This window comes from Cebus imitator, unplaced genomic scaffold (genome assembly GCF_001604975.1).
Source record: "Cebus imitator isolate Cc_AM_T3 unplaced genomic scaffold, Cebus_imitator-1.0 Scaffold170, whole genome shotgun sequence".
Classification (NCBI taxonomy): domain Eukaryota; kingdom Metazoa; phylum Chordata; class Mammalia; order Primates; family Cebidae; genus Cebus; species Cebus imitator.
In genome coordinates this window covers 2505785-2517286 of record NW_016107485.1, presented here as the reverse complement: position 1 = coordinate 2517286, position 11502 = coordinate 2505785, and the positions used below count along the sequence as shown (strand labels likewise).

At 50.6% G+C, this 11502-nt stretch overlaps 1 protein-coding gene across 11 annotated transcripts; it reads right to left on the bottom strand.

Moving 5' to 3' along the window:
• Positions 1-308: 308 nt before the first annotated feature.
• DCAF11 (DDB1 and CUL4 associated factor 11) lies at positions 309-9946 on the bottom strand. Of its 11 annotated transcripts, none has more exons than XM_037744340.1 (17): positions 9092-9234; positions 8723-8810; positions 8620-8630; positions 8266-8472; positions 6990-7117; positions 6643-6770; positions 6306-6370; positions 5892-5992; positions 5513-5659; positions 5244-5298; positions 4836-4904; positions 4473-4530; positions 4193-4378; positions 3419-3572; positions 2756-2908; positions 1260-1366; positions 309-1165 (listed from the first exon to the last, which is right to left on the bottom strand). In XM_037744340.1, the coding sequence occupies exons 4-17, from the start codon at positions 8418-8420 to the stop codon at positions 1031-1033; spliced, it is 1641 nt and encodes a 546-aa protein (XP_037600268.1). In that variant the 5' UTR covers positions 8421-8472; positions 8620-8630; positions 8723-8810; positions 9092-9234; the 3' UTR covers positions 309-1030. The 11 variants fall into 11 exon arrangements, with proteins under 11 accessions (XP_037600268.1, XP_017400153.1, XP_037600271.1 ...); XM_017544664.1 differs by having other exon boundaries at positions 8289-8472; positions 9092-9214; XM_037744343.1 differs by having other exon boundaries at positions 6990-7062; positions 8289-8472; positions 9092-9204.
• Positions 9947-11502: the final 1556 nt, after the last annotated feature.

Below are 11502 nucleotides of genomic sequence, written 5' to 3'. Positions count from 1 at the left end.
GGCCATGGTGAAACCCTATCTCTTGATACAAAAAAAAAATTGGCCAGGTGGGGTGGCTCAGGCCTGTAGTCCCAGTTACCCAGGAGGCTGAGGCAGGGGGATTGCATGAACCTGGGAGATGGAGGTTGCAGTGAGCTGAGATCACGCCACTGTACTGCAGCCTGGCAACAAAGCAAGACTCCGTTCCCCCTCCACAAAAAAAAAAAAAAAAAGAAAAAGGCTCTGTTGAAACTGTTTTCCTGAAGAGAGAGGATGAAAGACCTCAAATAGGAAAAGGAGAGAGTGTGAGAAAGAGACAGACACTGAGCCAGGTTCCCACACAGAGTTTATTGAGGGAGCCAAAGCCGGTGAGAGGACGAAGGAGTCCTACTTCAACCTACTTCCTTAAAGCTGCATGCCTCCGGCATGATGGGAACTTCTCAGAGGGCAGGGCCTGCCCTATGAGGGGCCACAAGGAGCCTTTTGGAGACTCCCACCTCTCATACCACAGCCTGTCCTACCCCAAAGACCCTGACAGGAAAGCAGTCAGAATCCCCACCCCAGGAAGGTACGGAGGAAACACCCTTACCCATGCCCCTCCCCTAGAGACCTCAGGAAGAAAGGCCAGGACACCTGCCCTGTGATTGGCCAGTTGAATCCTCAACATGATTCAGGCAACAGGCCTGGCTGACAGGTCTGTTCAGATGTGGCCTCAGGCGTCTACTCTAGGAGCCAACCCCTAACATTTAAACATGATAAAAAACACCCAGGACACTTATCTTGCTAGCAGAGACCACACCCCAGATAATGGCACTCCTGCCAAACTCTGGCCAGAGATAGGGACTCAATCTGACTGGGTGTGAGCATGTGAGGAGACCACTCTGCCCGTGGGGAGGATCTTCCAGGGCTCAGCTGAAGCTCAGAGCCTGGGCTTCTGTTTCTCCCCATCCAATGCCAGTGATTCCTCCAAACATTCCCCACAAGGGAGAAAGGGAGGAAGAGGCAGAGAGCTTATCAAGAGGTTCATCCTACATGGGGCTGGAGGTCGGATCTACTGGGGTGAGGAAAAGGCTGTAGAGGAGTGGGGCACTGGGGCAGGGACGCTGGCACATTCCTCGGACTCTGGCATGTCATCGCGGAAGTACTCAGCCTGGCGGTACTGCCACAGACGCAGGTTCCCGTCCCACTGCAGGGCAGAGGGTGGCAAGTAGTCAGGACGTGCTGCCCCCGAAGTCCAAGCCCCAGACATGTGCCAGCCCCCTCAACCCTTGTAACCTCACCGAACTGCTGACAATCTTCTCTTCAAAGGGGTGCCAACTGACGTCACGCACACAGGCCTTGTGGTTGGTCAGCTTCTTTACAATGTGGCCACTGAGAAGGTTGTACACTGTCCAGGACAGGCAAGAGTGGAGAGGGACCACCATAAGACTCTAAACTATCCCTCACCTCCCTGTGAGTAGCACCACTGACCTGCCTCTCAGGCAACTTCCCCTGTTCACATGGGGGCAGAGCCCACACCAGAAGGCTGTGTTATTTCTGCTTCTATCCCTGTTCCTTTCCCTACCTTGGGTTGAGGGTATGGTTTAGTGGTGTGGGTATTTCTCATCCTTAGCTAAATTTTATAGGGGCTACAGTTAAGAAAATGCAGTGGCTTTAAAGCTTTTAGTAAAATATGGAAGTCACCACAAAAGTGAAAACTGAGCTGTCTGAGGCGTGTACTTGTCTAGACAGAGTACATCTTTTTTTTGTCATGGGTCTGTGAGTGTCTCCCTAGGGACAACACTGCCCTGCCTCAGGCTCCTTATATCTGTAGCTGTGCTTGTGCTTCTTTTCTTTTTTTTTTTGAGACGAAGTCTCACTCTTGTTGCCAGGCTGGAGTGCAGTGGCACGATCTTGGCTCACTGCAACCTCTGCCCCCCAGGTTCAAGTGATTCTCCTGCCTCAGTCTTCCAAGTAGCTGGGATTACAGGTGCCTGCCACCATGCCTGGCTAATTTTTGTATTTTTAGTAGAGACCGGATTTCACCACGTTGGCCAGGCTGGTCTCAAACCCCTAACATTAGGTGGTCTGCTGCCTTGGCCTCCCGAAGTGCTGGGATTACAGGTGTGAGCCACTGCACCAGCCCTCCTTTTTTTTTTTGAGACAGTTTCTCACTCTGTCACCCAGGTTGAAGTGCGGTGGCACAATCATGGCTCACTGCAGTCTCGATTTCCCGGGCTCAGGTGATTCTCCCACCCTAGCCTCCCAAATAGCTGGGACTACAGGCCTGTGCCACCACATCCAGCCATTTTTTGCAGAGACGAGTTTTTTCCACGTTGCCCTGGCTGTTCTAAAACTCCTGGGCTCAAGCAACCTGCCCATATCAGCATCCTGAAGTGCTGGGATTACAGGCGTGAGCCACCGTGCCCAGGTTCTTCTTTCTGCTTCAGGGACTGCATGTCCTTTACTACTTGCTACCATCTTCCTGTATCATTTTATCTCTGTTCCCTCCTACCTTTCATCTGCAACCTCTTTCCTTGACTGGCTGAAAAAGAGAACCAACTACATTTTTGGCAGTCTATTATATTTACTGACTAGAATTCTATGTTCCTTTTCTTAATTTAAAATGCTGAAGAATAGAATGTTTTCTATTTCTCTGTTTAAGCCTCTAAGCTAAATTAGATTTTACCTGTAGCTGTCAGTGGGCTTTTTAAGGTGGTCAGTGGTGGTTATAGGTAGAATGGGAAAGAGTCATTCCTGCCCTTCCTGACGCCCCCTGTTCTGACACAATCCTTACCAACCACTTTGCCGGTGGAGCAGCCACTGTAGATGAACTGCTGGCCGGTGCTATGAGTGGGGGAGAACCGGCAGCGGATGAGGGTGTGCAGCACTCCATGGCCCCGGTAGGTCATCAAGGAGCTGTCTCCGGGGAGCTTCAGCTTCCGCCAGGCTGGGTAGGGATGCAGGGTAAGCCCTAGGTTAGGGAATCTGCTTTGGGATTGTTTTGTACCACCAGTCCTGAGCAAGTGTGTATGCCCAGAGACAACTGTCTTTCTAACCTTCAAGTGGTGGCTCTTTATTTTTTTTTTAAAGACAGGGTTTCACCATGTTGGTCAGGCTGGTCTTGAACTCCTGACCTCAGGCGATCCGCCTGCCTTGGCCTCCAAAGTGCTTGGATTACAGGCGTGAGCCACCACGCCCAGCCCAAGTGGTGGCTCTTTCTCCACCTAATCGTCAGTGGAGTCTCCAATATGGCCCTGCTCGCTAATCATACTCAAATACTTTTGTATTAGTTGATTCTGAGTGACCCCTACCCAGGCTCCAATCCTAGGAACCTCTGGCCATCCCATCCATGATTTAGCAAATAAAGTGTTAATGCCTGGCAAAGAGGGCTGAGGGGGAGGGCTCCAGGGTTCCCAGGCTACAGACAAATCCACTGTGCCTGTACTTCCAGTCTCACCTTTTTTGGGCACTTGCTGCCAGCGATAGTCCCAGTTTTGCTGTGTGGCAGCCTGGCGTGAGGCTTCCATGCCTTCCCGCGTGGAAAAGCGTCGGATATCCCAGAGCTTGATGGTCTGGTCTTTGGAGTTGGAGATGAGATACCGGGCATCACCCTATGAATCCAAATGTGGATAGTGAAGCATCAGAGCTTACAAATGTCAGCGCCTGTCAGTCTAGTGCCCATTCTCTAGTTGAGCAGAACTCCAGCCTCTCGCTTTGCTTGCCTCTTTCTTTATCCAGGTGAACTCATTTTCATTGTTCTGCCTCAGATTCTACCACCTGGCTGGGTTTTCCTTTCTGTGCCCAGGTTACTGGCTGGCTTTCTTATTCTATCCTGGATCAGACTGTCTTCCATTTTCCTTTTTAAAAAATGTTTAATTAAAAAAAAAAAATAGAGACAAAGGCTCACTAGGTTTCCCAGGCTGTTCTCAAACTCTTGAGCTCAAGCGATCTTCCCACCTCAGCCTCCCAAAGTGATAGGATTACTGGTGTGAGCCACCTACCTGGCTGGTCTTCCATTTTTTTTGTACAGAAAGCCCTGCCCTACTCCGTGAGGACTGGTAAGTACAGATGGAATTCATGTTCCCTAGATTGAGCCCCTACCCTAAACTCCAACCCTTATAAACCTTGGCTAATAAGGAACTGTCAAATTCCCACACCAGTCCATTTTCATGCCCTCCTGAGCAACCAGAACCTTAGTAGCCTGGCTGTGCAGTCCTGTTTCCTGGCCCACCTTGCTGTCAATGAAGGTGATGCCATCCTGGTGTCCAGCGAGTGCACCCACAGGCTTGGGGTCATCCTCTCGCATGGTGCGTCGATCCCACACTTTGCAGATGGCATCATCACCCCCAGAGAACAGGATTTGTGAGCTTATATCAGCAAAGGCCACTGCATTCACATCATCCTCATGGGACTCAATCTAGGTGAAGAGGAGGCCAGAATATAAGATCTCTTTCTAGGTCTTATAATAAGCCAAAGACCAGGAGGCAGAGGCTCTGTCTCAGGAGCCATACCTGAAGGGTGCGCCGGTTCTGCTCTCGGTCAAAGACATACAGGCAGCCATCATTGGCCCTGAAAGGGAAGCAATAAAGGATGGTCCTGGAGCCATGATTGTGAGGATCAATGTGGTATGTGCTCTAGAGAGTCCCACTGAGAAATCCTGCTCTGGGTCATGGGGGAAGAGTTAGCTGTGTTTTCAAGGAGGCTCTCGTGCGGGGGAAATGGAGAGCAAGAGGTGAACCAACTTGTAAATCCTGACCTTGAAGAAGATCTGCTTCTTCTCTGCAGCTGCCAGTGCCATCTGTGTACAGCAGAGCTCATCTCTGGGGGAACCCCCATCTTGTTAATTGAGGGAAACATATCCCACAAGCACTCACCCTCCTAGTACTTCTCGTCCATCTGAGGAGACAGCAATGGAGAAGACAGCAAAGCGACGCTCATCTGGCCTGAAAGCAAGAAGGAACTGGGTTAAGTGGACTTCCCTTCAGCTTTTGCTAATCTACATAGAATCTGACAATGGTTGTAAGGCATATCCCCAGGGGAAAAAAGAAGTCCGCTTAACATGCACCACAATGCAGATCCTCAGTGAGAACCCAGAAATAATCCTGCAGCCATCCATTTACCCAATCCTCTGGCTGACAGGATGCTGCTTCCCTCCCAGGAATCCACACAGATCCACCAGCATACACTTCCCCCTAAGCAGAACTTCCAACTCAGAGGTTTGCTCCTGAAGAGCTTCCCTTGAGAAGTTTCTGATGAGTCTGACCAGAAAGGGAAGCCAGTACCTGAGATCCAGCGCAGTGTGTGTGTCTCCCTCACCATAGATATTGCAGATATGAACTAAGACAGCAAGAAAAACAAGAATCTTTCAGGCATGGGGGAAGGAGAGTGGACATGAAGCTAGGGAAGAGATCAAACAAAGGACAAGGATGTTGGAGCACTTTGGGAGTGATCTTCCCTGGACAAAGTGAGGAATCCTGGCTCAGAGGGGATGAGCACATGGAAACCTCAGGTCCCAGGGTAGAGAGACAGTGGAGGCCTGGTGCATACTCACTGTAATCAGACCAGCTGGAGTAGAGGAAGTGGTTCCCATCAGGGGTAAAGGCCACATCCAAGATGCTCCAGCCTACATCGCGGGCCTTGATGCTCTTGAATTTATGGAAACGACCATACCGGCAGTCATATAGTCGGATTGTCTGGTCTGTATAAGTAGAAATCAGGCAGAATTATGGAACACTTTCCTTGTAACTTTCCTAGATTAGAGGTCTGCCACTCAGTGTACCTGTGGAATCTTCGCTTTATCATGGGAAACATGCTCTGGGTAAGCATCCCTAAGCCAGGTCTGAGCTCCCTGTCTGTGGCTTTCTAGCCTCAGTCAGAGGGAACGTTCCATGTTCCAGGAAAAGACAGTTGACAGGACCAGGGTCTGGTACCTTGGCAAGCAGACATGAATATTTGACCATCTTTGCTGTAGATGCCACAGAAAGCCTTCTGAGAGTAGCTATCAGTGAAGCCCAGATCATTGGGCAAGAAGCTAGGGAAGGAGAGAGAAAGTGAGGATAAGGGGTACTCAGGATAAGGAGTATCCCAATTAGCAGAATCCTTACAGAGCTAGAATATCAGTACAAAGTCATTCTCTTTTGGTTGCGAGTGCAATCCCCTGTCTTTCAACCATTCCACTATCCTTTAAATTTCTATACTTTTCCAGTTTGTTTACTCTCAAAGTTTCAACCCCATTTAACCTAACCTTTAATATCTCCAAGGCTCCTTTAACACCAACTCGTTCAAACTTTAGGCGATAAGACTTATCTGGCCCTTAGAGTCTCTTCACCAAGCCCCATACTCACTGAGATATCACTCGAGACTGTTCTCCAAGGGAGAAGCTTCCCCGGTGGCAGAGGCCCCGTTCTCTCTAAATGGAAGGGATTGGGGAATATTGCTAGCAGAAACAGAGGGCCACTTCAGCCATATCAAGCCCCCTCCTCCAAAGATATTGCTCTTGTTATAGAAATAGACACAACACACCATAGTCTGTCCCACAGAACTCTGATGGAGGCTGGTTAACTCTCCAGCACTAGCCCTTGAGACTTCCTTGAAAAGTTTACTTTCTTTTTCTCTGGGGCTGGCAGAGCTTCTGGCTGCTTTGGCAGTCCTGCTGCCAGGCTGGGAGGTGGAGAGGCCTACCTGGTGCAACATTCGAGGGAAGCTGTGTTCCTGGGCTGCCCGCCTAAGCCCCAGCTGCCCTGTGGCCAATTCCACTTGTGTCTTGATCTCATTGCATTCCAGCTCCCGGGTGTCAGGGGTGGCATCCACTGTGAGTACCAAGAAGTTTCATCCTAGGTCTTTCAGCCTCAGGGGACAGTTAGCAGAACCATACCCAAGCCCACCCCTATGGCTGAATATACTGGGGTTATAAGGACTCCCTTATTCCCTAAATTATTGCACCTTCTTTTAATGTATTGTATTACTCAAAATATCACTAAAAGGTTTTCTAGTAAAAGTCTTCCAACATTAGGGCCTTTTCCTCTTACCAGGAGGGTTGTATCGGTCCCCAAGACGACCATCCCAAGCTCTGTCATTCTCTTCCTCTGAGTCCAAGAGGGCCTGAATGAATTGCAAATTTGCTGCACCTCCTCCCTGCACCAACCTCACTTGGCCTCTGTGGAGAGACCCCCAGTATAATGGAGGGGACTTCTTCCCCCAAACCAACAAATTCAGAGTCAATGGCTATCTAGCTCTTAGACCACTTGGTATTCATTTTGAGGTTTCAGGCTGACTAGATCTTGGCTGTTATTTTCAGTTTCCTATAAAACACAGTAGGAAAGTGAGTCTTACTCTTAGAGCAAGAGCGAGACCAACACGCTGTGGACATGACCTACTAAGTTGACCTCCCAGCGAGTTAAACATTCTAACAGCATTTCATTAGAGCAAGGGCACAACCAATATGCTGCAGACATGACCTACTAAGTTGACCTCCCAATGAGCTAAACATTCTCACAGTGTTTCCTTCTGAGCCTCTGCCTGAGAAGTCCACCACAGAACACAATATTCTAAGCTGGATGCAGTGGTGTGTGCAACTGTAGTCTTAGCTACCTGGGAGGCAAGGAATGCTTGAGCCCAGGATGTGGTGTGCACTGTGATCACACCTGTGAATAGCCTGCTCTCCAGACTGGGGAACACAGTGAGATCCTGTCTATGTCTACCAAAAACAAAACAAAACACAAACAAACAAAAAAGACTACAATATTCAGAAGGGACCCCCATGCTCATCTTTTCCCCAAATAGCCATAAGGAAAGAAAGAAAGCCAGCTGCACTCTTCCAGTCAATTCTAGGTGGTCTCTTCCTTCAAGGTACTCTTTCCTCAAGAACAGGTCAGGGCAATTTAAACTTGTTTTTCAAGTAATCAGAGTGGCCTCATATCACGTGTCAATGCCTTACTAAAAAGTTCAACACTCCCTTCCCATCTCTTCACCCCTTACATCACTCCTTTCCCACCAGGCCCCATTTTGTTTTAAACTTACTTGGAAAACAGATTATATTTGTTTAGTCACAGCGAGAGAGGCTCCCTTGAATAGTCCCTCAAACACATGAGCAGGTCCTCTTGGTGACCCTCCCTAGCTAAGAACCACTCTTACTGGGTATGGAGCTGCGTGCCATGGGTGCCCAACAGGGAAAGGCTGTTCCGCACAAACAGAACGGCTGTTCTGGGCAAATCCCATTTCCTAACCTCTGTAATTTTCCTGCCTGGAGTTGGGATCAAGGGACCGTGGTAGCACCTGGTGGGGTCACACCAGAGGGTAAGTTACCTGCGGAGGAGATAGGCCAGTACCTGGGCCAGATCCACATCTTCATCCTCTTCTTCCTCTTCCTCACTCCGACGCAGGCCAGTCCCTCTTCGGGACAAACCCTCGGAGGGGTCTCCGGACCCGGATCCCGCACTGCTGCTGTTCCGTGATCCCATCTTCTGGTCACAGCATTCTTAGGTCCTGTGCGGGGGCTCCACCTGTCACCTCCTTGGGTTTGGTGAAAGCAAAGCGTGCTCTAGAAATACCAGGGTCTCCTGAGATGGGGTAGCTATCTCTAGGAGGGTGACCCTTCCTCGGGGCTGAGATCCCTTTCCTTTAGCCTATGCCAACTACCAAGGCGTCGGAAACACAAACCTTCCCCAATCCTGTGAAGCAAAGAAAGCGAGAGTGAAGCGTAGGGCGCTACCCTACCTCACCAATTTTAGAAAGATTTCTCAGTTTTCTACACCAAACTCACCTATTAAAGTCCCAGGACTGGGGAGCGGGAGGGTTGTTGGGCGGTGTTGGATTCCCAGGTAACCTCTCTGACAGACCAATCGAAGCCCCTCGAGGAAGAAAGAGCGTCACTAATCTCATCTCATCTAACCAATTAGAAGCCTTAAGACTCAAAGACCCTCGACGCCCCCTCTTACCGACCAATCAGAGCGCTTCCTTACGAAAGCCGGCAGCAGTGACAGCCAATGAAAATAAAATTTGGCCTACCCCCACCTCTTCCTTGCCTCACGCCCACGTGGTGCGCCGGGGGTGTGTACGCCAAGAAGGGGAGGAAGCCGAGAAGCACCTCCCACTGAAGCCGGCAGTTACCGCCCCCCGGGAGACCACCCACCAGCCCGGAGCGGTCGCAGGACCGGCAACGGCGAGAGGCCTTGTTTACACCGACTGCTGCCGCTGCGTTGGCCAACCGCTCTTCCGTCATGCGCCTACCTCGTCACACATCTCGCGGCTTCCTGGCCGGCGGGCTGCAAACGTCACACGACGGTCCCGCCCCCTTGGCCAGCCAACTGAACAGCGGAGCACGGTGATTGATAGATAGGCGGGAGAATGCGCCAGGGGCCTGAGGGGAGGAGAAAGTGCGCACCGGAGGCGGGCCTTTCGCCCTTGTTGGGGAGGAGTAAGTGGGAACTGGCAGCTTCTTGGATCAGAGACAGCCAAACTAGACGTAATGGCTGAAAAGCAGGGCTTAAAAAAAAATAATTGGTGGTTCACTACCGAGAGGTATTTTAGCAAGGGATACAATTTACTGTCTGTCCCTAAAGATCATTTGGCATCGCATTTTTCAGACAGTGCCCAAGGCCTCCCCCCCGCATTTTCTCCCCACTGTTTCCTCCGTCCAGCTGGAGCCGTTCTCCTGTCGTCGGCTGCAGCTCCAGTCGGTCCTGTCCTCAGGGGTGCCCGGCGTCCCAGTAGGCTTCCACACCTTCCTTCCGGGCTTAGCTTTTGGAAGCCTTTTTCTTGGGACTGCCCCCTTTTAGACCTCCCTTAAACCGCTCTTGCAACTTTTTAGACAATCCCTGGCTTTCCGCTGCGGTCTTTGCAGACGCTCCCTAATTTACGCGTTGTTCTCAGAGCTTTTCCGGTTCCGGCAGTTCCCCTTAGAAGCTTCCTTGGCCCTCCGCGATTTGCAGACCTTCCCTAGTCTCTCTGTCCTTGCTGTGCCTCTTTGCCCCCGGCGGCGGGTCCAGGGTGCGCGCGCCGCCTCCTGCCCCCGCCAGCCCGTTGTTGAGTAATAAGCCTGAGTCCAAGGCCGGGGCTTGCCACGTCTCTGATCCTCGACCAGGTTGGGTGAGGAGGCGTGTGGGTTGAAGGACCTTGATGTCCCGGGCTTAGAGGCTCAGGGTCCGAGCTGAACTTCAGTCCCCGCAGCCTGCACTCCCTTGGGAAAGCTGCGAGCTTCCCTCCGCCCGCTCCTGAGGGCGTCGATGGGCTCTGCCTTCTTGGGCCCTTCTGGGGCCTCTCTCAGTGAGGGCGAGGGTTTGGCCAGCTTTCGAGCGACGTCTCCTGGTCTCCAGACCCCGAGACCTGAGCCTGTCACCAGGACTAGCTTTGATGGACTCTACATCCATAATGCTTTGTTTAACGTTCTACTGTTAACGGTCTTGAAATTAATAATTTTAAAGCAAGTGCCGGGCATTTTCATCTTGCGCTTGTCTCCTCTGATTATGTAGGCGGGCTGCTGGGCGCGCATCACGTATTGCCAGATTACTTACTTTCTGTGCTTTAAGGTTTATTGAGACTTTAGGATACCGTGGTTTCTGGGTTACCCAGCCTGGAAAATCGGAATCTTTATTTATTTATTGATTTCACCTCCATTCTGTCAGAATGTGACGGAATCATCTTTAAAAAAATTGGCCAGGCGTGGTGACTCTCACGCCTGTCATCCCAGCATTTTGGGAGGCTGAGGCAGGTGAATCCCCTGAGGTCAGGGGTTCGAGACCAGACCAGCCTGGCCAATACGGTGAAACCCCGTCTCTACTTAAAAAAAAAAAAAAATTAGCCGGGAGTGGTGGCGCACTCCTGTAATCCCACCTACTCGGGAGGTTGAGGCAGAAGAATCGAACCCAACAGGCGGAGGTGAGCTGAGATCACGTGACTGCACTCCAGCTGGCTCTACAAGAGCGAAACTGTCTCAAACAACGACAACAAAACAACAAAAAACCTTTATCAATTCTTTGTCTTTTAAATTAAGGCCTTCAAATCTTATAGATTCTTTAGCTGATTGAGGTTATTTTCTCAGTAATCATCCAAAATCAAATTTTATTACTTCATGCCTCTTCCACTAGTTGATCTGCTGAAGAATCCTCTTCTAACAGCATTTAGTGCTTAAGAACCCACAAGTGAGCTGGGCGCGGTGGCTCTCCACTGTAATTCCAGCACTATGGGAGGCTAGGAGCAGGATCATTTGAGGCTAGGAGTTCAAGGCCAGCTTGGGCAACATAGTGAGACCCAGCCTACAAAAAAGGAAAAAAAATAGGCTGAGTGCGGTGGTTCATGCCTGTAATCCCAGCACTTTGGGAAGTCAAGGTGGGTGGATTATGAGGTCAGGAGATTGAGACCACTCTGGCTAACACAGTGAAACCCTGTCTACTAAAATTACAAAAAATTAGCTGGGTGTGGTGGCACGCACCTGTAATCCCAGCTACTTGGGAGGCTGAGGCAGGAGAATCACTTGAACCCGGGAGTCGGAGGTTGCCGTGAGCCAAGATCTTGCCACTGTACTCCAGCCTGGGGGACAGAGCG

Bases quoted from the DNA above. Each gene is read 5' to 3' on its own strand.
- DCAF11 (XM_017544657.1), bottom strand. From the start codon at position 9,181: ATGACGGAAGAGCGGTTGGCCAACGCAGCGGCAGCAGTCGGTGTAAAC. The intron at 7,118-8,288 runs GTACTGGCCTAT...GTCTCTCCACAG, and splicing joins AAGATGTGGATCTGGCCCAG to AGGCCAAGTGAGGTTGGTGC. The intron at 1,166-1,259 runs GTGAGGTTACAA...TCTGCCCTGCAG, and splicing joins AGAAGATTGTCAGCAGTTCG to TGGGACGGGAACCTGCGTCT.